This window comes from Hyla sarda, chromosome 6, assembly GCF_029499605.1.
Source record: "Hyla sarda isolate aHylSar1 chromosome 6, aHylSar1.hap1, whole genome shotgun sequence".
In the NCBI taxonomy this organism is placed as follows: Eukaryota; Metazoa; Chordata; class Amphibia; order Anura; family Hylidae; genus Hyla; species Hyla sarda.
Genome location: NC_079194.1, coordinates 215,544,561 through 215,569,514, shown reverse-complemented (window position 1 = coordinate 215,569,514; position 24,954 = coordinate 215,544,561). Strand labels below are relative to the sequence as shown.

Below are 24,954 nucleotides of genomic sequence, written 5' to 3'. Positions count from 1 at the left end.
CCCCAGTCTAGCTCTGCAATGTAGGTTTGTAGTATCTGGGTTTTCTAACAACTCTATTTTAGTCTGAAAATGTGATTAGTATTGATGAAATTTGAGAGATCTGTCCTACAGTTCCAGGTTTTTTTTCTGTAGTAAAAAGGAAAATACTTAATATTTTGAAGGTTACACTATAAATGATATACAAAATGGCAGAATGGTCAGTGGACTGTCCTCTCATCTCTCTCTCTGTCTCTCTCGCCCAACTCTCACCTTACTCTTTTCTTCCTCCTTTTATTCCCTTTTTATATTTTTCTTTTAGTATATCTTTAATACATTTATTTATTTTTATTTTTTTTGTCTCTAAGACAATATGGAGGTCTTTTGTATTACTATGCAGATATGTCTCTCCAATGTTGTTTGCTCCAATTTGGTCCATGTTTTGGTTATATAATCCATGTTCTCTTTGACATAATTACTATGTCAGAATATGTTTTATACCTTTCTAAAAATTGTTCAAGTCTAAAAATGGAAAATACATACACCATGCTTGGTTTTTAAAATTGCCAACATAATTAGTAGTTGACTGTTTAGAGCTCTGTTCCCATCTGCCTTAGGACCCTCCTTCCCAGATTCCTTAAATGCCAGATACAATATGAGCAGCATGCAGAGTTATTTTGGCTAGTGAAATATCAAACACCATTTACAGATGACAGGCTCCCTTTAAACCCAATAAACCACAGGTGATGTGGTTGTTGTCATTCTTTTTCTTCTCTATCTTCTCTATCTAGACCCAGACTTTGATGAATACTTTTTCCATCCATGACCTGTCTCCACAGGATAGGTGATAAGCAGCTGAAGAACAGAGTATCTTGCCCCCTACATAACTGGAGTGCTCAGTGGCAATACATTGTTCAGACCCCAACCGCTACATATGACCAATCCTGTGGATAGGTGATAAGTTATAATCTTGGGATAACCCTTTAAAGGGGAGTTGAAAAGTGCTCCTAACAGTCTGATGTGAGTAAACACGCCACTTGTTACACTCCATAAAGTCCACATATAGTAACATCTTTAAGGGTGGCCGTATACACAAAAATCCAGCTGATCCTACCAATAACTAGAGGGTTGAATGACATAATTGCTACATGGAAGTGTCCAAACCTAAGATTCCCAGAATGAGAGGATAACTGTAGGGTATAACTTCAAAGAGAACTTCTTTTTCAGGGGTTCCCTCTGAACATATTTCAAGTGATGGAAAATGGATCAGAGCTGCTTCAAATGTATTTACTGTTGCTAAATATCATGGCTACAAACATGTGTAGTAGTTAACACCTACCACTCAATAATTCATTGGCCAGTTCTATTGGTCATATTAACATATCTCTGATCCTGGCAAAAAAGATTTGGAAAAATCCATGTCTATTGTATAACTCTGTCCTTTTTCACCCCAGAAATGCTTGTTTTCTGGAGCAACTGATTGGAGTCTCCCTTATAAAGTACTACCTTTCTCTAAAATGAGCATTCCTAAAATTCCTTGGACTTCCTTAAAATATGCTGTCCTTTTGTTTCAAAGTGCTAGCGTCTAGTTTAACCCTAGTAAGCTCATGGTTTCCCAGGAATTCGACTGTAAAAACAAATCCTGAAGAGAGTTGTACAGATTTAGTACAGAACGTCACAAGGTCAAAAAAGGTTCTGGTCGGGAAGATAGCCAACAGGGATGGATGTACATATGGCTTTATTTTGTTCAGCTAGATATAGATGAATAGTAACCTATGTTCACTAAAATGCTACTAGAACTAAGTTAACCAAGCAATCTACAATAATAACTGAGTTAAATTCTTTGGGTATGGTAACCAACTTTCGAATATGTCCCGATGACCATAGATGCGGACATGATGTGGCTTATATGACAGCAGTTTGGTGGCTAACTTATCTTATATCAAAGATCTGATTGTTTTGGACCAATGAATATCCATTGAAGATTGTTTTTCATTATTACTGTGAAGTCAACAAAAGTCTTATCCAAAATCATTCCAAATGTTTTGACATGGGACAAGGGAAAAATACATCTATTATAATATTCATACAGATTTTCATTTAGAATACAGATTGTAGCAATATGTCACTGTGTATATGGCAGTATCGCATGAGCAATATGGCACTGAATGAGTATTAGGTCATTTAGCCTAAACAGACATGCAAAAATGCAAAGCAAAGATCTCATTAAATCTATACAGGTAGCACCACTATTTCCTCACACTTAAGCATATATACTTTATTGTAGAGTATTATAATACATAGAATCACTGTCGTAATGTTATTTTAATCCAGTAGGAGTCTCGGTTCTGTTCACATATTGCTGGCTTCCTTCCTGACTGTGGTGTGTTAGTCACTAACATCCAAGTATTTCTTGGCTGTCTTTTATGTATGGTCGCCTGGCAGTCTTTGCTGAATCTTCCAAATTCTTTTCTGGCACACTCGCTGTTCTTAATTTGAGGCCTATATTCAGGTCTCTAGACTTATGGCTCTGTCTTATTGTTGTCTCTGCTTACTGTCTCTTTTGCCAGCCCTATACGTCTTGGCTCTCTCTGTCAGGGTAATGACAGTCTTTTATAGCCCCAAGCAGTTGGGATTTCATGGGACGCCTTCAATCCAATATTTCAGAAGCCATTGTTTTTACTCCACCTTAAAGCTTTTCCTATGCAATATATGGCTGGGCAGAGAAGTCAAATCTCTGTAATTCTTGAGTGGTTGTTGTAACGTGTGTGGTGAAGGAACAATCATGTCTTCCGATGGTTGACATGGGTTAGAGGCTTTGGTGGAACACAACAAATGTGTACATGAATGGTGTTCTAATGTGGATTTCTAAACCAGTATTACACAGTGTACATTGAGGCTAGAAAATACATCAAATCTTGGACCATGTAGGTATGGTGTCCTTCCAGCAGAATCTTCCTTCATGACAATTCTGCAACTATTATAGGAACATTGATGACGATAATATTACATTAAATATCTAAGCTTGGATACCTTAGCTTTACATTTGCTTTAACTTTAAGATAATCTTACAGCACCCATTGCGACAATCTCTCATTTCTTCCGAATGTCTCATTTAGACCTTTCACATCCATCCATCTACTTAGGGTCTACTCACTTTTACCTTTCTCTGTACTGAGTATCATTTGGTTGCAATAAAGCGAGACAGAACATAAAGGGTTATTGCCGGTACTTACCAAATAGTTCATTGTTTCTGTTCTTATGGGATCCACTTGTAATCCAGCTGTTTAGTACCGATCTGCTATAATCCTGTCCCGAGGTGGTTATCAATACCAGATCTGGACCTCACAGACTTTTTCTGCTCCTTCTTACTTTATACCAAGCATCTCACAGCAGATTGACTGTCACCGACCTTCCTTATGAATGGTGTATGCAATGTAGCAAGACTGGATGTGACAGTATGTCCCTCTATTTCTCTTCTGCTGTTGTCTTGTTGTCTATAGCAGTCGGTCAGTGTATTTGGTCACTGTTACCGGTCATCTTCACCCTGCTGTCTGGGGAGAAGATAGAATCCCAGGACCTTGGGGCTACTCACCGGCACCCAGTGTGTTCTGCAGTCCTAGCTGCTGGTTTCACTGTATCCAGATATTCCTGGCTTCCTTCCAGGCACTTCCTCTGTATTCCTGTCTGTCTCAATATCCCTGGATGTCTCTTGATCCTCCAGGCTGTCTCTTTATAGGATTAGGAGGAGCTTCCAGCTCTTTGTGTCTCATGCAGTCTCCTAATATTCCTGGCTGTCTCTCCGACAGCCTCCTTCCCTGTCTCTTACACAGACTGAGAGGAGAGAGGAGGAGATTCTGGGGGAGAGGTAACATTATCCCATCAATGCCTCAGCCCAGACCCCTCTTTCCAGGAGCTCTTCTCATTGGCTGGCTCTGCTTTCTTATGCTAATGAATACAAGGGGGAGGGAAGCGTTCTCTCTCCCTCTGGTAAAGGAGGTGTAAGACTGCCACAGTCTGGAACTCCAAGGTCTCTGACAGGATTATGACAGCATAGATCTATGAATGGAAGGAACATTGTAGGATTTTTATCTTGGCCCTACAGCTAAAACAAAACAATGTAGTCTTTCCTTATCCAGATGATTTAAGAAAGGCTCTCGTAATCCTCTGGTGATGGCTCAGATTTGGCTACAAAATTGTCGGTTTTCAATAGAGTAAAGACAAACTGCAGAAGACCAATATGACTTTGCAGCCTCAAGTCTCCATAAGTTGTTCCAGAACCGGAGACAGTCTGCTGGCTGACATCCCACCGCCTTGGACAAGATGCCTGGTGAGGAATAATTCACTGGCACCGAACGATCAACCATATGGAGAACTCTTCAGGGACATTCCAGCCACAGGGCAACTATACTTGGCCATAGACATAACATCTATTTTCCTGAAAATCATCCAATTTTTTGATGAGCATAGGGTTTTAGAAGTAAAATAATGGCTAGTAATAATGCGCAATATCCTTAATAGGGTAGATGAAAATGGGTGTTGTAATCCAGGTCATCCTTTAAGTGTGTAAATGCAGACTTCTTCTATATGAAATCTGCATTGCTCAGCATTCTTAAAGGGGTATTCCAGGCAAAACCTTTTTTTTATATATATCAACTGGCTCCGGAAAGTTAAACAGATTTGTAAATTACTTCTATTAAAAATCTTAATCCTTCCAATAGTTATTAGCTTCTGAAGTTTTCTGTCTAACTGCTCAATGATGATGTCACATCCCGGGAGCTGTGCATGATGGGAGAATCAGAGAGCAGTTAGAAAGAAAACAACAACTCAATTTCAGAAGCTAATAACTATTGGAAGGATTAAGATTTTTTTAATAGAAGTAATTTACAAATCTGTTTAACTTTCCGGAGCCAGTTGATATATATAAAAAAAAGTTTTGGCCTGGAATACCCCTTTAAATATTCCTGTAATGATGAATTCAATGGAATTCTACTGTGCACACAGCAGCATTTCTGCACCAGATGATTCTAGCATCTGCATTACCAGTCACCACAACAGATAGGTGTGGCGCTGTTTCTGAAAGAAAGCAGCCAGGTTTGTCTAATACTGAATAACCACTTTAACTCCTTGGGGACGAAGGGCGTATGCATACGCCCTCGCGTCCCGTCACTTAAGGACGGAGGGCGTATCCATACGCCCTCGGCATTTCCGATCACTGCCGCTCGCCGGGCGGTGATCGGACCGGGATGCCTGCTGATATCTATCAGCAGGCATCCCGTGGCAATGCCTAGGGGGGTCCTGAGACCCCCCCATATCGGCGATCGAAGCAAATCGCAGGTCAATTCAGACCTGCGATTTGCCGCGATCCGGGCAAATCGGGTCACTGGTGACCCGATCTCCCGGAAAGTGAGACTGATCGGAGCTGTCAGAGCCAGCTCCGATCAGTCTACAGCATAGGAGCGAGGTGGCAATGTTGCCACCCCCTCCTATTCCCTGCCGTTGGTCGGTCAGGCTGACCACCAATGGCAGGAGGGGGGCGGAGGGTTACAGTTCATTTCCCCCCGCTCTGCGCACCGATCGAAGTCGGTACAGAGCGGGGGGAGCACGGACGGCGAGGGGGGGGAACATGGCCCGGCTTACCCGGACCGGAGGAGGCAGCGGAGGCGACATCCCGTTGCAGCGGCGCGAGCAGGTGGAGCGGCGGCCGGAAAGTGCGGCGGAGAAGGCTGCAGTGAAGATCGCGATAAGTGATCTTCACTGTGGCCTTCTAAAAGCTGCAAAACTACAACTCCCAGCATGCCCACACAGCCAAAGGCTGTCTGAGCATGCTGGGAGTTGTAGTTTTGCAACATCTGGAGGGTCACAGTTTGGAGACCACTGTGTAGTGGTCTCTAAACTGTGGTCCTCCAGATGTTGCAAAACTACAACTCCCAGCGTGCACTGACTGTCTGGGCATGCTGGGAGTTGTAGTTCGGAAACATCTGAAGTGACACAGTTTGGAGACCACTATATGGTGGTCTCCAAACTGTAGCCCTCCAGATGTTGCAAAACTACAACTCCCAGCATGCCCAGACAGTCAGGGATGCTGGGCGTGTAGTTCTGCAATATCTGTCCCTTCAGATGTTGCAGAACTACAACTCCCAGCATGCCTGACTGTCTGGGCATGCTTGGAGTTGTAGTTTTGCAACATCTGGAGGGCTACAGTTTGGAGGCTACTGTTCTTCCCCAGTTGTTGCATAACTACAACTCCTAGCATGCCCAGACTGTCCAGGCATGCTGGGAGTTGTAGTTCTGCAACATCTGAAGGGCCAGATATTGCAGAACTACACGCCCAGCATCCCTGATTGTCTGGCCGTGCTGGGAATTGTAGTTTTGCAACAGCTGTAGGCACACTGGTTGGGAAACACTGAGCTAGAGTCTATTTCCTAACTCAGTGGTTCCAACCCGCCATAGACTGTCCTGGCAGGCTGGGAGTCTTGCAACAGCTGGAGGCACCCTGTTTGGGAAACACTGCTGTAGGGTTTTGGTGGAGACAAGCCCCATCCTTGTAACAGGGTCCACCCCTACTGCAAATTCCTTATTCAGGCCTCAAATGTGGATGGCGCTCTCTCACTTCAGAGCCCTGTCGTATTTCAAGGCAACAGTTTAGGGCCACATATGGGGTATCTCCGTACTCGGGAGAAATTGCGTTACAAATTTTGGGGAGATTTTTCTCCCATTACCCTTCGTAGAAATGGTAAATTTGGGGAAAAAACCTGCACTTTAGTGAAAATTTTTTTTTTTCATTTACACATCCGAATTTAACGAAAAGTCGTCAAACACCTGTGGGGTGTTAAGGCTCACCGGACCCCTTGTTACGTGCCTTGAGGGGTGTAGTTTCCAAAATAGTATGCCATGTGTTTTTTGTTTGCTGTTCTGGCACCATAGGGGCTTCCTAAATGCGACATGCCCCCAAAAACCATTTCAGCAAAACTTACTCTCCAAAATCCCATTGTCGCTCCTTCCCTTCTGAGCCCTCTACTGTGCCCGCCGAACACTTGACATACACATATGAGGTATTTCCTTACTCGAGAGAAATTGGGTTACAAATTTTGAGGGGCTTTTTCTCCTTTTACCCCTTGTAAAATTTCAAAAACTGGGTCTACAAGAACATGCGAGTGTAAAAAATTAAGATTTTGAATTTTCTCCTTCACTTTGCTGCGATTCCTGTGAAACACCTAAAGGGTTAACAAACTTACTGAATGTCATTTTGAATACTTTGAGGGGTGCAGTTTATATAATGAGGTTATTTATGGGGTATTTCTAATATGAAGGCCCTTCAAATCCACTTCAAAACTGAACTGGCCCCTAAAAAATTCCGATTTTGAAAATTTTGTGAAAAATTGTAAAATTACTGCTGAACTTTGAAGCCCTCTGGTGTCTTCCAAAAGAAAAAACACGTCAACTTTATGATGCAAACATAAAGTAGACATATTGTATATGTGAATCAAAATATTATTTATTTAGAATGTTTATTTTTCTTACAAGTAGAGAGCTTCAAAGTTAGAAAAATGCAAAATTTTCAATTTTTTCATCAAATTTTGGAATTTTTCACCAAGAAATGATGCAAGTATCGACAAAATTTTACCACTAACATAAAGAAGAATATGTCACGAAAAAACAGTCTCGGAATCAGAATGAAAAGTAAAAGCATCCCAGAGTTATTAATGCTTAAAGTGACAGTGGTCAGAATTGCAAAAAATGCTCCCGTCCTTAGGGTTATAATGGGCTCTGTCCCCAAGGAGTAAAAGGGGTACTCCGGTGGTAACATTTTTTGACTATATGGCATCTTCTTTGTAAGTTTTGTTTTTTTGCAATATACATGTGTTATATGTTTTGGCAGCATGTGTGTGTTTTTCTTACCTGTTTGTTGGGCAGGAAGTTCTGTAGTTCAGAGGGTTTTCTTTTACTGTTGTCCACAGTTCTGAGTCCACAGCTTTTTTTTTTTTCTCTGTCTGCATGAGAAAAATAAGCCACGCCCCCTCATCTCATCCAGCTGAGTACACAGCTCCTCACCTCCCCTCCCCCTGCTCTGTATTCTAGGGATGCTGGTCTGCACAGGAGAAGGACCTCACAGAGAAGATAAATGTGTTATCTGAAGGGGAGGATGACAAGGTGCATGGGCTGGGGATGTATGGACTGCAGGGGAATAAATCTTATACTGGGAAGGATCTCTATATGTGAGGGGGACTCCTGAATGACATATGCTGGGAGTTGTAGTCCCTGTTGTGTGTGTGTATGTTAGTGTTTACAAACCAGTGTGCCTCCAGCTGTTGCAAAACTACAACTCCCAGCATGCCCTGACAGCCTTTGGCCATGCTGGGAGTTGCAACAGCTGGAGGCACACTGGTTGGGAAACACTGTTATAGCCTATTCAGCATACACATTATGTTACACCAGTGTTTCCCAACCAGTGTGCCTCCAGCTGTTGCAAAACTACAACTCCTAGCATGCCCAAAGGCTGTCAGGGCATGCTGGGAGTTGTAGTTTGGCAACACTTGGAGGCACCCTGGTTGGGAAACACTGGTGGATGCCCTACAGAGGTGTGGCACTCAGACGGATCCCTCCAAGGAACAGCCCAGGATAAAAGCAGCGCACAAGACTTCAAAGGTAAAATGGTTTATTTACCAGCCATGCAACGCGTTTCGCTGGATGACCAGCTTCATCCAGGTGTGGTGAACTACGACCCCCAGGAGACTACAGAGGCAGCATGCTGCAGACTGAAGACTCCTGAATGACACATGCTGGGAGATGTAGTCCCTTTTGTGTGTGTATGACAGTGTATCCAAACCAAGGCTGATTATATTAGTGTGCTGTGTATAAGGAGGCTGACTCGGGAAAATAATAGGATGGATAAAGGGAGGAACAAAAAAAAAAAGGAGCCGCCCCAAACCAGCAAGGCATGTGGCATGCTGGGATTTGTAGTTTTCAGCACAGCAAGAAACAGGAAATAGAAGCAAAGATAGGAAAACAAAGTGGGGGATAAAAAGACAACAAAGAACAGAAATAGAGTCACCTAAACAACAAGAATAGAAATGAAACAAAACAAATAGGGTAAGTCAAAAACGGAAAAACACGTTGACCACCGGAGTACCCCTTTAAGTCAGAGCATATTAGACCATCAATCAAATGTAATCTGGAGAAAATCCCCCGCGTAACACCCGTCATGGCTCAAACCTGCAGTAGGAAACTTGCTCACAATACCTTTATACTGTTTTCCATTCCTGGATACATGAAATGATTTGCAAGTAGTATTTTCTAAAGTTATTTTAACTATTTTCTAAATTTATTTCAATACCATCCTAAACTGGCCCTGCTATAATACAAAATCCCCATTGCTGTTCCTTCTGGATAATTGTCTTACGGCTTGTGACCCTATGAGCCTCTTCTTAGCTGTATTCCTCATATAAGGGCAAGTTTAGTTGTTAATGAGGTTTTGCTTTCTACAAATGTTTTCAGTTTACATTGTTCCAAGGATTGTTTATATGCTGTATTCTTTACATACTGGTATAACTTACACTCCTTATAATGTAAAAAGCACAAGTAGAAACAATAGAAAATCTTACTCTGGCATATACTTCAGAATCATAACTCTACAGCAGGGGTCTCAAACTCAAATCATCTGGGGGCCACTGGAGGTAGCGGCTGGGTGAGACTGGGCCGCATGCACCCCTCACATATAATGCCCCCATCATGCACCCCTCACATATAATGCCCCCATCAAGTGCCCCCCACATATAATGCCTCATCATGTGCCCTTCACATATAATGCCCCATCATGTGCCCCTCACATATAATGCCCCATCATGTGCCCCTCACATATAATTCCCTCATCATGTGCCCCTCACATATAATGCTCCATCATCATGTGCCCCTCACATATAGTGCCCCATCATGTGCCCTTCACATATAATGCCCCATCATGTGCCCCTCACATATAATGCCCCATCATGTGCCCCTCACATATAATGCCCCATCATGTGCCCCTCACATATAATTCCCTCATCATGAGCCCCTCACATATAATGCCCCATCATGTGCCCCTCTCATATAATTCCCTCATCATGTCCCCCTCACATATAATGCTCCATCATCATGTGCCCCTCACATATAATGCTCCCATCATGTGCCCTTCACATATAATGCCCCATCATGTGCCCCTCACATATAATGCCCCATCATGTGCCCCTCACATATCATTCCCTCATCATGTGCCCCTCACATATAATGCTCCATCATCATGTGCCCCTCACATATAATGCCCCCATCATGTGCCCTTCACATATAATGCCCCATCATGTGCCACTCACATATAATGCCCCATCATGTGCCCCTCACATATAATTTCCTCATCATGTGCTCCTCACATATAATGCTCCATCATCATGTGCCCCTCACATATAATGCCCCATCATGTGCCCCTCACATATAATGCCCAATCATGCGCCCCTCATCACCCAACAACACCCCCCACCAGAGGTAGCACTCCCATCATCCACCAGCAACACCCCCCCCCCCCCATTCCCCTACCCCCCCCTGTGGTGATAGCATGGGGGGTGATAGCATGAGCTGACGGATGGTGGGGATGTTACTGCTGGGCGGGGGGGGGTGTTGTTGTTGGATGATTGGGATGCAGTATCACCCTCATCATCCACCAGCAACAACCCCCCGCAGCAGTAGCACCCCCATCATCCATCAGCTCATGCTATTACCACAGGGGATCGGGGAATGGGGAGGGGGCTGTTGCTGGTGGATGATGAGGGTGATACTGCATCCCAATCATCCAACAACACCCCACATCCTGCAGTAGCACCCTCATCATCCACAAGCAACACCCCCCCCCCCAGCAGTAGCACCCCCATCATCCATCAGCTCATGTTACTACCACAGGGGGGTAGGGGGAATGGGTAGGGGGTGTTGCTGGTGGATGATGGGGGTGCTACTGCTGGAGTGCTACTGCTTGCGTGGCTGGGGTGCTACTGCATCCCAATCATCCAACAACACCCCATTAGCCACCAGCAACACCCCCCCTGCCGTAGCACCCCCATCATCCACCAGCAACACCCCCCCCCCCCCCAGCAGTAGCACCTCCATCATCTATCAGCTCATGTTATTACCACAGGGGGGTAGGGGGAATGGGGAGGAGGGTGTTGCTGGTGGATGATGGGAGTGCTACTGCTGGGGGGTGGGGTGTTGCTGGTGGATGATGGGATGTTGTTGTATCATTGGGATGCAGTAGCACCCTCATCATCCACCAGCAACACCCCCCCAGCAGTAGCATCCCCATCATCCATCTGCAACATTCACCCCATCATCCATCAGCTCATGTTACTACTACAGGGGGGTAAGGGGGAATGGGAAGGGGGTGTTTCTGGTGGATGATGGGGGTGCTACTGCAGGGGTGCTACTGCTTGGGTGGGTGGGGTGCTACTGCTGGGGTGCTACTGCTTGGGTGGGTGATGTGCTACTGCTGGGGTGTTACTGCTTGGGTGGGTGGGGGTGCTACTGCTGGGGTGCTACTGCTGGGGTGCTACTGCTGTTATCACAGGGGGGGTGTTGCAAGTGGATGATGGGGGTGCTACTGCTGGGGTGCTACCCCCCCCCCCAGCAGTAGCACCCCCATCATCCACCAGCAACACCCCCTGTGATAACAGCAGTAGCACCCTAACCATTCAGTTTGTAGGCCTGCGCACACCCCACACCAATTCATCAGCGAGACCCCCAGCGCCCCCTTTTCTCCCTGGCAGTACTGGTATTGACTTACCAGGGTTAGGTGCACCGCACTAGCTACGTAGGTAGGCGAAGCAGGCTGAGACTCGTCGCACCAGGTCAGTGCGGACGGCGCTTCATGTCGGCGCTGCCCCCACGCCTCTGACGTCACCTGACGCCGACCCCTGCTTTGCCGGGGTCTGTGAGGTACTTCACAGATACAATGAGTACGGGGGGCAGCGGGAAAGGTACGGGGAGGGGGCTGTGGCCCGCAAAATATCGCACAGTACAGGGAGGGGGTCGCAAATGGCCCGCGGGCCAGGAGTTTGAGACTCCTGCTCTACAGCATGTATGCCCTTACAAAAGTAAACTTTAAAAACATTTATAAGTAGTACCCAAAAAGTAATTAAAAAGTAAGCAAATTATTCCACAAAAACAAGGTCAAGTCTCGTGCCAGGTTGTAAGGTGCAAAGTTGTCCAGATATCTCATGGATTTTCGGCTGTCTGGAGCAAGAACGAAGGTTGGAACACTACTCTGTGGCCTCTATGGGAGACTTGGGAAACCCCATACCTTGTCGCTACACTCCCCCTATTAAAGCCTGGCAAAACCAGTATACAAAAAAAAAATATATTGTGCTACCTGGTACAAGGCCAAGTAATAAGCCATAATTTTTATTTAAAAAAAAGGAGATAAAACATTTTTATATTCTGTAGTATAATAGAAAGATTAATGTTTTTGCCAAAATGTACAACATCTAAAAAGTTTTCGATTCGGACAGTGCCCATTTAAACCTGTCAAATCTTTGCCAAAAGAACACTCTTATGGCCCATAAAAACCTATTGTTATGTCACAAGTTAAACAGATTTGTAAATTACTTCTTTTAAAAAAATGTTAACCCTTCCAGTACTAATCAGCTGATCCACAGTAAGTTCTTTTCTTTTTAAATTTCATTTCTGTCTGACCACAGTGCTCTCTGCTGACACCTCTGTATATTTTAGGAACTGTCCAGAGTAGTAGCAAATACCCATAGAAAACCTATCCTGCTCTGGACAGTTCCTGACATGGACAGAAGGGTCAGCAGAGAGCACTGCAGACAGACAGAAAAGAGATTCAAAAAAGACAAGAACATCCTGTGAATCATACAGCAGCTGATAAGTACTGGAAGGATTAAGATTTTTTAATAGAAGTAATTTACAAATCTGTTAAAGTTTCTGGCACCAGTTGATTTAAAAGAAATGTTTTCCAGTAGAGTACCCCTTTAAGACTGCTTGGTTGATTTGTACATATGTCTACAAGGGGCTGTGTCAATGGACTCCAATTTGGTCCAGTATACATGTTTTTTTCAGTGTGGAGAGGGAGAAAAGCCACTGTGAGACCCCTATGGCAGTGGCATAGCAGGGACAAAGGACTGGTTGTCCAGCATGCTCCATTCTTCTTTCCCCTGATATCTTCTGTTGGGAAAAGTCTGGTAACGCCCATACCCATTACATGGTTGACAAGTTCTGCTAAAATTGGCATTTATTGACCAACATTTACCTAGGGTGTATGGGCAGTTCAGTTCTTGCTTTAAATTGCAGGAGCTTAGGTTTAAAGAAGTTGTCCAGTGAAGTTAGTACACTTTCTGTTGTTCCCAGGATGCATACAAAAATAACAAACAGATGTATCCAGCTCACCCTTGGACTGGACCAGGACTCGTCCATATAACATATGAAAGAAGAGGAATGTCCAGTGCCAACTCGTGAAAAAAGAACTTCTTTATTCCGTTGCCATGTAAAACAGCAGGAACTCAATATCGTGATGCGTTTCGTCCCGCAAGGCCTTAGTCATATGACTAAGGCCTTGCGGGCCGAAACGCGTCACGTTACTTGAGTTCCTGCTGTTTCCCATGGCAACTGAATAAAGAAGTTCTTTTTTCATGAGTTGGCGCTGGACATTCCTTTTCTTTCAAAAAATAACAAACAAACAACTCACCTTCTGTCATGTCTGTATTGGCCTGTGTTCACACACAGCTATTGGTTTGGTTGTGTGTGAACAGTTTTATGTACCCTGGTCAGGGAATAGTTAATAGCCTTTTGCTTGCTTGCCAATAGCTCCTAGGGTGTGTCTATTTATAGTCAGCCCAGTCTAGCCTCTGGGCTGGTGATTGCGATCATTAAATCCTGACTTGCTAACATGCTGGACATGCTGCTTTAGAGCTCTTGGTGAAATACTCTTTATTTGAGCTTTTAATCTGCTATCTCTGTCTTAGCATGCACTTTGTATTTTCTGGCTTTAGCCATGGTTAGGTGGCATGCTTATAGTAGATTTTAATCTGTGTTTGTATAGTCGGTTTTAGGATTTGTATATCCTTTCTGCTATGTGTCTGTTCACACTGTATTTTCTCTTGTATCTGCCCGTTCTTATGAAGTTCTGTGTTTTATATTTCTGTTTTCCTACTGGGCCAGCATCCTGTCCACACTGATGAGTGGGCCGCTGGCCAGTAGTCTATTTGGATTTATTATTATGGCTACTCCTTTAGTGGAGTGGAGTGTCCAGTTTGTGTGTCCAGTGTGAACAGTGTCCTATGTTAGATCCCTGTTACCGCACCATAGGGATGCCGTGTCTACTGGAGGTGTTCGGAGGGATTGCTATTCCTGTCTTGTGTATAGTGTGAACAGTGTCCTATGTTAGATCCCTGTTAACGCTCCATGGGAACTCCATGTATACTGGATGTGGTCAGAAGGATTGCTATTCCTGTCTTTTGTTCAGTGTGAACAATGTTCTATATTATATCCTGTGTTTTTAGGCATCCCTGTTACCTGTCAATGGGGACGCAGAGGGTATTATTATTCCTGCGTCTACTGGAGGTGTTCTAAAGGGATTGCGATTATTCCTGTCTTGTGTTCAGTGGGAACAGTGTTCTATAAATATATCCTGTGTATCTAGGCATCCCTGTTACCTGTCCATGGGGACTCCATGTCTACTGGAGGTTTTATGTGGGATTGCAAATTTTCCTGTTTAGCTATAGATCCCTGTTACCTGTCCATGGGGACTTTGTGTCTACTGGAGGTTCTGGGGGATTATGCTATATTCCTGTCTGTTCCTGGAGTCTGTTTAGACTCATCTGTTTTCCTGTCTGGTGTTTTGAGCTCTATATGTTTATTCGTTCTTTATTCAGATCTTTAAAGTTCTGTTCATGACCACTTATCTATAGTGTCCTCGGTTCACGACCACTGAGTCCTCTGTTCATGTCCACTGATATAGTGTCCCCTGTCCTGCTCACTGATCTGTGTCCTCTGAACTTAATACTATAGAGTTCTATGTTCCTGTTATGTTTCTGGTTTGTGACCAACTAATTATTAGTATGTGTTTTTATTAGGCCCATGCACTTTAGTTCAGGGAGGGACCGGCGCCCAGTTGTCAATCCACCGATTAGGGTGGATGGGCTAGTAGGCAGGGAGAGTGAACCCGAAAATGACCCTAAAACCGCCCTCCCTGTCTACTTGCCCATCCACCCTAACCGGTGGATTAACAACTGGGCGCCGGTCCCTCCCTGAACTAAAGTGCAGGGGCCTAATAAAAACACATACTAATAAATAGTCGGTCACAAACCAGAAACATGACAGGAACATAGAACTCTATAGTATTAAGTTCAGAGGACACAGATCATTGAGCAGCACAGGGGACACTGGTCGGTCCCTGACATCTTCCATCGCTCCTTCGTAGCTCATGTGTCACAGCTTTCTCCCAAGCTGCAGAGCTGTCTAAAGTTGGGGCACTGACAGTGCTGCCCAGTACCCACCAATCACTGGCTGAGGCAGGACACCACTACAGCAAGTGATTGGCGGAGTGGCACTGTGATGTCATGTCTACAATTCCAGATGGTTTTGCTAAAGTAGACTGTCAGCGGAGACCGGCCGGCGATGGAGTGCCCGGATCCTGAAGCTACAAGAAGGCGCCCAAAGGTGAGTTTAAATGTTTATAATTTTTGTAGGCAGGCTGGGGACAAGAGTAAATTAACTCATTCCAATGGATAACTATTTTAATATAGAGGATGACAAGGTTGTTGACAGGCCGATTTGTGAATTTTGCTCTGTGATAAAATACAGGCTATAAAGCAGCCCATATCCAGGGTCCCACTGTGTTCCCTGTAGGGCCTGTTGGTAGAGAGTCATACTGTTCATGCGTGCTTCATCCTGTGTACCTTGGCACTTCTTTATTTGCATTATACTGTTTCAAATGGTATATTTTCCTTTATATTCTGTTGCTCTATTTGAACAAATGGAAACATTGATCAGCGTATTCAGGGGTGGTCCAAGAGACTGTGCTGTTTGGGTCTGAGAATAAAATGCGCCCCCCCCCCCCCCCACACACAAGTTTGCAGTGGCTGAAGGTGGTTGGGAAACTTGAAAGAACCTGAAGTTGGGTACTTACACAACTTTTGTTTCTCTCATTAACTTTAATGGGTTTTGGGCAAACGGCATAGCCTACTGAGCCATGCTGTTTATGTAACTCCCGGAGTTACGTAACCATAGTAGCCCACAGGGTAGATAGTCAGGTTGGTAGGTAGGTATCTAGCCAAGAAGGTAAGTAGCCAGATAGGTAGGTAGCCAGGTTGGTAGGTAGGTATCCTCCCAGTATTCAGATATGCCCCCCCTTTTTGCTAGGATAATAATATTAAAGGACAACTGTAGTTGCAAACTTTTCTATATGCCCGGGCCTCAAAAATAAACAAAATAAAGTCATACATACCTTCCTACAAGCTCCCGTTGGTCCGGCACAGGCCTCACGGTCCGGCAGTGCTGACGTCATTCCACTTCCTGGGGACGGGGACGCCGCAGAGCCGTCGGCTCTGCTGTGTCCCTGTCCCCAGGAAGTGGAATGACCACTACAGTTGTCCTTTAATAAAAAAAACCTCTTATCCAATGATCTTCTGTAAAGCCACACTGAGTCGTTGATGCTCTACAGTCCAAGAGCAAATAAGTGTTAGATAAAAAAAATAAAATAAAAAAAAAAGAATTCTATCGGGTGGCTAATTGTAACCCCCTGTCAAGGTGCTGCCTAGGTGACTAATGGACCACGTGAGGCCCATAGTAGGGCCTGTCCTGAGCATACAAGATTGCAACATGCCCAATTTCTCATTCTAAAACAACTTAGGCTCCCTGTTCAGCAGCGTGCATGCATGTTTATGTTAAGGTTGGGGGAGCTATAGTTAAAGCAAATGTTTGGATGATAGTTATCTGTAAAATTACAGCCACCCAAAGGTAATCATACTTTTTAACTCTATGTGAACCCACTGCAATCATTCTCTCTATAAAAAAAAAGATAATTAAATAAAAAAGAATATCTTAGCAGAAAGTCCCAAACTATGTGTCCTTACTATTGTATGCTGTATTATTGGGAAATTGTTATGTATGAATGAAGCAATATTCCGTAATAACAGCCGCTACCCCCGACTATTTTCTGTGACAATCACATGCACTGGTTATCCTCACTCTTACCACAAAGCTCTCATTCCCTTATTGGTCACCCCTATGACTTTGACCTCCCACTCCATACTCTATGCACTTCAGATCTTCAAAGATCTGCCCTATTTATAAAACATGGCTGGACTACTGTATCAATAAAGCACTTTCTGCCTTTTGTCTCAACCCCATTCTTCATAGTCTGTAAGCTCTCGCTAGCAGGACTGGTGCAAGGAATTATGTATTCACCTTACTATGGGGGTGACAGCTTAGCGGCTGTCAGGACCTGGAGAAATAACTTTCTTGCAGAGGGCAGAACGGTGCGCCCCTACAAGAGGGCACTCTAGGCGGCTGCCTATTTTGCCTATAGGTGGAGCCGGCCCTGCTCGCTAGCAGGGTCCTCACTCTGTTTGAATATTTAGTGTGTAATATTGTAATGTCTGATATTTGTCTTTCTCTGTACCCTCAATTGTTAAGTGCTGCAGAATCTGTTGGTGTTTTTATATAAATAAATATTACCATATTTTTCGTCCTATAGGACGCACCGGCGTATAAGATGCACCCAATTTTTAGGGGCAAAATCTAAAAAAATAAAGATTTTGAACCCAATAGTGGTCTTCAACTTGCGGACCTTCAGATGTTGCAAAACTACAACTCCCAGCATGCCCGGACAGCCGTTGGCTGTCCGGGCATGCTGGGAGTTGTAGTTTTGCAACATCTGGAGGTCCGCAGATTGAAGATCACTGCATAGGAGGTAATACTCACGTGTCCCCGCCGCTCCGGACCCGTCACCGCTGACCTGGATGTCGCTCCATCGCTGTCGTCGTGTCCCCATCGCTCTGGAACGTCTCTGCTGTCGGCCGGGTATCCTCGCTCTCCGTCGCCGCCATCACGTCGTTATCCACGCCGACGCACGTACGCGACGACGTGATGACAAGGAAGGAGAGCACTGGCATACAGGGGATCCCTGAACGGAGAAGACACCGAGGAGGCAGGTAAGGTCCCCCCCGGTGTCCTGTAAGCACTAACCCGGCTATTCAGTCGGGCTGTTCGGGACCGCCGTGGTGAAATCGCAGCGGTCCCGAACAGCCTGACTGAACAGCCGGGTTAGTGTCACTTTCCCTTCAGATGCAGCGGTCAGCTTCGATCGCCGCGTCTGAAGGGTTAATACAGGGCATCACTGCGATCGGTGATGTCCTGTATTAGCCGTGGGTCCCGGCCGTTGATGGCCGCAGGGACCGCCGCCATAGGGGTGTATTCGCCGTATAAGACGCACCGACTTTTTCCCCCCAGTTTTGGGGAAGAAAAAGTGCGTCTTATACGGCGAAAAATACGGTATTATATTATTAATATACTTCCTTGCATAATTGCCATTCAATCCCATTATTTTTAGCTGTTTACACAGCAAAAATTCTCCCTTTTCCCGTAACAATGTCACATAGGGAGTTGTCATTAACGTTTAATCATTTGCTAACTTCTTTTTAGGCAGTGCCTGTAAAAATTGTAGTGTCTTGGTGCTACTGCGTATTGTATGGTGGATAACATTAGCCTGGGACCATTCTTATCTTTATTGTTTCTATTGGTATCTAGGGTTACAACCTTAAAACAATAAGGACATATGTTCCCACAAGTAACAGCCCCTGAGAATTTTCAGCCTGTGTCTATATCAAAGTGTCAGCTATCAGCCCATTATTTGTTTATGTGGGATCTGTTTGCACTGCTGCGATGGCTTGTAAAGCAGTGAATTAAGAATCCCCTCTTATATATGTATTGCACAGGGCTTGTAAAATGCTCCCGTGACACGAATGACCTTCACAAGAATTTTCTTTAATTAATACCAGCTCAGTGACTGTGACCTGAGACGACGGCCAAGTCTCCCTACTTTTCAGTACGACCCAGACTGTTCTCTGTAGAATTTTCATGCAGTTATTTGTGGAATGTGCTGTAGTTTCACATAGCCCCAGGTCATGGAGTTTTTTTTAAGCAACATTTCCTCCCAGTAAGTATTGCCCCCTGGTAAATAATATGTTTGCAATGTTTTATATGTCAGCCACATCTACATATGGTTTAACCCCTTAACAACAATGGACGTAAATGTACGTCATGGTGCCGTGGTACTTAACGCACCATGACGTACATTTACGCTCCGCCATGACCGCAAGCACCAGACCGCTGCTCGCGTCATGCGCGGCAGGTCCCGGCTGCTATCAGCAGCCAGGGACCCGCCGGTAATGGCAGACATCCGCGATCGCGCGGATGTCCGCCATTAACCCCTCGTGTGCCGTGATCAATTCAGATCACGGCATCTGCGGCAGTGTGGTACATTAAATGGATGATCGGATCGCTCACAGCGCTGCCGCGGGGATCCGATCATCCAGCATGGCAGCCGGAGGTCTGTCTCCCAGGGTCTTCTGCTCTGGTCTGAGATCGAGCAGACCAGAGCAAAAGATCACCGATAACACTGATCAGTGTCCTATGCATAGCACTGAAAAGTATTAGCAATCAAATGTAAAAAAAAAAAAAAGTAAAAAAAATGTGAAATAAAAAAGAAAAAAATGTTGAAAAATCCCCTCCCCCAATACAAAGGTAAAACATCAGTTTTCCCATTTTACCCCCCAAAAAATGTAAAAAAAAATAGTTAATACACATATTTGGTATCGCCGCATGCGTAAAGGTCTGAACTATAAAAATATATTGTTAATTATCCCGTACGGTGAACGGGGTAAATGTAATGTTTTGTAACATTTTATTCCAAAAAAAATGTATAAAAAATGTATAAAAAGTAAAACCTAAGCAAAAGTGGTACCGATAAAAACTACAGATCATGGCACAAAAAATACCGCCCCATATACGTAAAAATGAGAAAGTTATAGGTAGTCAAAAAATGGCAATTTCAAACATACAAATTTTGTTAAAATAGTTAGATTTTTTTTTTAAGCGGTACAATTAAAGAAAAGCATATAACATGGGTATCATTTTAATCATATTGACCCACAGAATAAAGAAAACAAGTCATTTTAAGTGTACAGCGTGAAAACAAAACCTTCCAAAATTTGCTACATTGCGTTTTCAATTTTTTCACATAAATAATATTTATTTGGTTGCTCTGTACATTTTATGGTAAAATAAATGGTGAAATTACAAAGCACAAATGGTGATGCAAAAACAAGCCCTCATATGGGTCTGTGGATGGAAATATAAAAGAGTTATGATCTTTAGAAGGCGAGGAGGAGAAAACAAAAATGCAAAAATGAAATTGGTCTGGTCCTTAAAGGGGTACTCCGCCCCTGGCATCTTATCCCCTATCCAAAGGATAGGGGATAAGATGTTAGATCGCCACAGTCCCGCTGCTGGGGACCCCAGGGATCGCCGCTGCGGCTCCCCGCCATCATTACTGCACAGAGCGAGTTCGCTCTTTGTGTAATGACGGGCGATACAGGGGACGGAGCAGCGTGACATCATGGCTCCGCCCCTCATGACATCACGGCCCGTCGCCTTAATGCAAGTCTATGGCAGGGGGCGTGACGACCGCCATGCCCCCTCCCATAGACTTGTATTGACGGGGGAGGGACGTGACATCACGAGGGGCGGAGCCGTGACGTAACGATGCTCCGGCCCCTGTATTGCCCGTCATTACGTGCAGAGCGAACTCGCTCTGTGCTGTAATGATAGCGGGGTGCTGCAGCAGCGATCCCCGGGGTCCCCAGCAGCGGGTCTGTGGCGATCTAACATCTTATCCCCTATCCTTTGGATAGGGGATAAGATGTCTAGGGGCAGAGTACCCCTTTAAGGGATTAAGAGGTTTGTGCGTGTGTGTGTGTGTGTGTGTAAGGGCTGCATTATCTGAGTGCTATGTAAAATTTATTGTATACAGCGTATGTAAATGCTTATAGTGTTGAAATATCTCTCTGAAATTGTCACTCTTCACATTGATTCCTGTCCCCACTGGGGCTCTTAATCTATAGTTCAACTTAACCTATCAGTATGTGTTTTGGGATGAAAACCTGCACATATCCAGTACTTATTAGCTGCTGAATACTACAGAGGAAATTCTTTTCTTTTTGGAACACTGTGCTCTCTGCTAACATCATGAGCACAGTGCTCTCTGCTGACATCTCTGTCCATTTTAAGAACTGTCCAGAGTAGGTGAAAATCCCCATAGCAAACATATGCTGCTGTGGATAGTTCCTAAAATGGACAGAGATGTCAGCAGAGAGCTATGTGTTCCAAAAAGAAAATAATTTCCTCTGTAGTATTTAGAAGCTAATAAGTACTGGAAGGATTAAGATTTTTTAATAGAAGTAATTTACAAATCTGTTTAACTTTCTGGCACCAGTTGATTTGAAAAAAAAAAAATAATGTTTTCCACCGGACTACCCCTTTAACCCCTTGGGGACGGAGCCCATTATGACCCTAAGGACGGGAGAATTTTTTGCAGATCTGACCACTGTCACTTTAAGCATTGATAATTCTGTGATGCTTTTACTTATAAATTTGATTCCGAGATTGTTTTTTCGTGACATATTCTACTTTATGATAGTGGTAAATTTTCATCAATCATTTCTTGGTGAAAAATTCAAAAGTTTGATAAAAAATTTGTAAATTTTGCATTTTTCTAACTTTGAAAATCTCTGCTTGTAAGGAAAATAGACATTCCAAATAAATTATATATTGATTCACATATACAATATGTCTACTTTAGGATTGCATCATAAAGTTGACATGTTTATACTTTTGGAAGACACCAGAGGGCTTCAAAGTTCAGTAGCAATTTTCCAATTTTTCTCAAAATTTTCAAAATCGGAATTTTTCAGGGACCAGTTCAGTTTTGAAGTGGATTTGAAGGGCCTTCAAATTAGAAATACCCCACAAATGACCCCATTATAAAAACTGCACCCCTCAAAGTATCCAAAATGACATTCAGTAAGTTTGTTAACCCTTTAGGTGTTTCACAGGAATAGCAGCAAAGTGAAGGAGAAAATTCAAAATCGTCATTTTTTACACTCGCATGTTCTTGTAGACCCAGTTTTTTTATTTTTACAAGTGGTAATAGGAGAAATAGCCCCCCAAATTTGTAACCCAATTTCTCTCGATTAAGGAAATACCTCATATGTGGATGTCAAGTGTTTGGCGGGCGCAGTAGAGGGCTCAGAAGGGAAGGAGTAACAATGGGATTTTGGAGAGGGAATTTTGCAGAAATTGTTTTTGGGGGGGCATGTCCCATTTAGAAAGCTCCTATGATGAAAGAACAGCAGAAAAACCCCACATGGCATACCATTTTGGAAACTATACCCCTCAAGGCACGTAACAAGTGGTCCAGTGAGCCTTAGCACCTCACAGCTGTTTGACGACTTTTCGTTAAAATCGGATGTGTAAATGAAAAAACTTTTTTTTCACTAAAGTGCAGTTTTTTCCCCAAATTTACAATTTTTACAAAAGGTAATGGGAGGAAATGCCCCCCAAAATTTGTAACCCCATCTCTTCTGAGTATGGAAATACCCCATGTTAGGACGTAAAATGCTCTGATGGCGCACTACAATGCTTAGAAGAGAAGGAGCGCCATTGAGCTTTGGAAAGCAAATTTGTTTGGAATGGTAGTCAGGGGCCATGTGCGATTACAAAGCCCCCCGTGGTGCCAGAACAGTGGACCCCCCCCCACCTGTGACCCCATTTTGGAAACTACACCCCTCAGAGAATTTAATAAGGGGTGCAGTGAGTATTTACACCCCACTGGAGTTTGACAGATCTTTGGAACAGTGGGCTGTGCAAATGAAAAATTACATTTTACATTTACCACTGTTCCAAAAATCTGTCAGACACCTGTGGGGCGTAAATGCTCACTGTACCCCTTAATACATCACATGAGGGGTGTAGTTTCCAAAATGGGGTCACATATGTGGGGGGGGGGTCCATTGTTCGGGCACTATGGGGGCTTTGTAAACACACGTGGCCTTCAATTCCGGACAAATTCTCTCTTCAAAATCCCAATGGCGCTCCTTCTCTTCTGAGCATTGTAGTTTGCCAGCAGAGCACTTTACACCCACATATGGGGAATTTTCTTACTCAGAAGAAATGGGGTTACAAATTTTGGGGGGCTTTTTTCCTATTTTTCCTTGTGAAAATGAAAAATTTAGGGTAACACCAGCATTTTAGTGAAAACTTTTTTTTTTTTCATTTTCCCATCCAAATTTAATGAAAATTCGTCAAACACCTGTGGGGTATTAAGGAGCACTATACCCCTTGTCACGTTCTGTGAGGGGTGTAGTTTCCAAAATGGGGTCACATGTGGGTATTTATGTTTTTGCGTTTATGTCAGAACCGCTGTAAAATCAGCCACCCCTGTGCAAATCACCAATTTAGGCCTCAAATGTACATGGTGCGCTCTCACTCCTGAGCCTTGTTGTGCGCGCGCAGAGCATTTTACGTCCACATATGGGGTATTTCCGTAATCAGAAGAAATTGCGTTACAAATTTTGGGGCCTTTTTTTCCTTTTACTGCTTGTGAAAATAAAAAGTATGGGGCAACACCAGCATGTCAGTGTAAATTTTTTTTTTTTTTAACACTAACAGGCTGGTGTAACCCCCAACTTTTCCTCTTCATAAGGGGTAAAAGGAAAAAAGCCCCCCAAAATTTATAGTGCAATTTCTCCCGAGTACGGAACTACCCCATATGTGGCCCTAAACTGTTTCCTTGAAATACGACAGGGCTCTGAAGTGAGAGGGCGCCGTGCGTATTTGAGGACTAAATTACGGATTGCATAGGGGTGGACATAGGGGTATTCTACGCCAGTGATTCCCAAACAGGGTGCCTCCAGCTGTTGCTAAATTCCCAGCATGCCTGGACAGTCAGTGGCTGTCCAGAAATGCTGGGAGTTGTTGTTTTGCAACAGCTGGAGGCTCCGTTTTGGAAACACTGCCGTACAATACGTTTTTCATTTTTATTGGGGGGGACAGTGTACGGGGGTGTATATGTAGTGTTTTACCCTTTATTATGTGTTAGTGTAGTGTTTTTCTGGTACATTCGCACTGGTGTGTTACGGTGAGTTTCCCGCTAGGAGTTTGCGCTGCAGCGAAAAATTTACCGCAGCCCAAACTTGAAGCAGGAAACTTACTGTAAACCTGCCCATGTGAATGTACTCTGTAGGCTCACATGGGGGGGGGGGGGGGGGGGGGGGGGGCAAATATCCAGAGGTTTCAAAACTACAACTCCCAGCATGTACTGACTGAGGAGTTGTACTTTTGCAACAGCTGGAGGCACACTGGTTGGAAAACCTTCAGTTAGGTTCTGTTACCTAACTCAGTTTTTTCCAACCAGTGTGCCTCCAGTTTTTGCAAAATTACAACTCCCAGCATGTGCTGACAGACTATGCATGCTGGGAGTTGTACTTTTGCAACAGTTGGAGGCACACTGGTTGGTAAACCTTCAGTTAGGTTCTGTTACCTAACTCAGTATTTTCCAACCAGTGTGCCTCCAGCTGTTGCAAAACTACAACTCCCAGCATGTACTGATCGCCGAAGGGCATGCTGGGAGATGTAGTTATGCAATAGCTGGAGGTAGGCAACTACAACTCCCAGCATGCCGAGACAGCTGTTTGCTGTTTGGGCATGCTGGGATTTGCAGTTTTGCAACATCTGGAGGGCTACAGTTTATAGACAACTGCCCAGTGATCTCCAAACTGTGACCCTCCAGATGTTGCAAAACTACAAATCCCAGCATGCCCAGACAGCAAAGAACTGTTTGGGCATGCTAGGAGTTGTAGTTTTGCAAGATCTGGAGGGATACAG

The 24,954-nt window shown here is 44.1% G+C and overlaps 1 protein-coding gene and 1 long non-coding RNA gene across 2 annotated transcripts in view; one reads left to right on the top strand and one right to left on the bottom strand.

The window, feature by feature from the left end:
* Positions 1–3,981, bottom strand: part of BCAR1 (BCAR1 scaffold protein, Cas family member) — a 140,155-nt gene extending 136,174 nt beyond the window's left edge. The window contains exon 1 of the mRNA XM_056526404.1: positions 3,213–3,981. Within this exon, the coding sequence (XP_056382379.1) occupies positions 3,213–3,224 (12 nt within the window). The 5' untranslated portion in view covers positions 3,225–3,981. The remainder of the gene's footprint in view (positions 1–3,212) is intronic.
* A 110-nt stretch (positions 3,982–4,091) lies between these two features.
* The window catches only part of LOC130276697 (uncharacterized), a 63,176-nt gene continuing 42,313 nt past the window's right edge, over positions 4,092–24,954 (top strand). The window contains exon 1 of the long non-coding RNA XR_008845220.1: positions 4,092–4,306. This is a non-coding gene — a long non-coding RNA (uncharacterized LOC130276697). The remainder of the gene's footprint in view (positions 4,307–24,954) is intronic.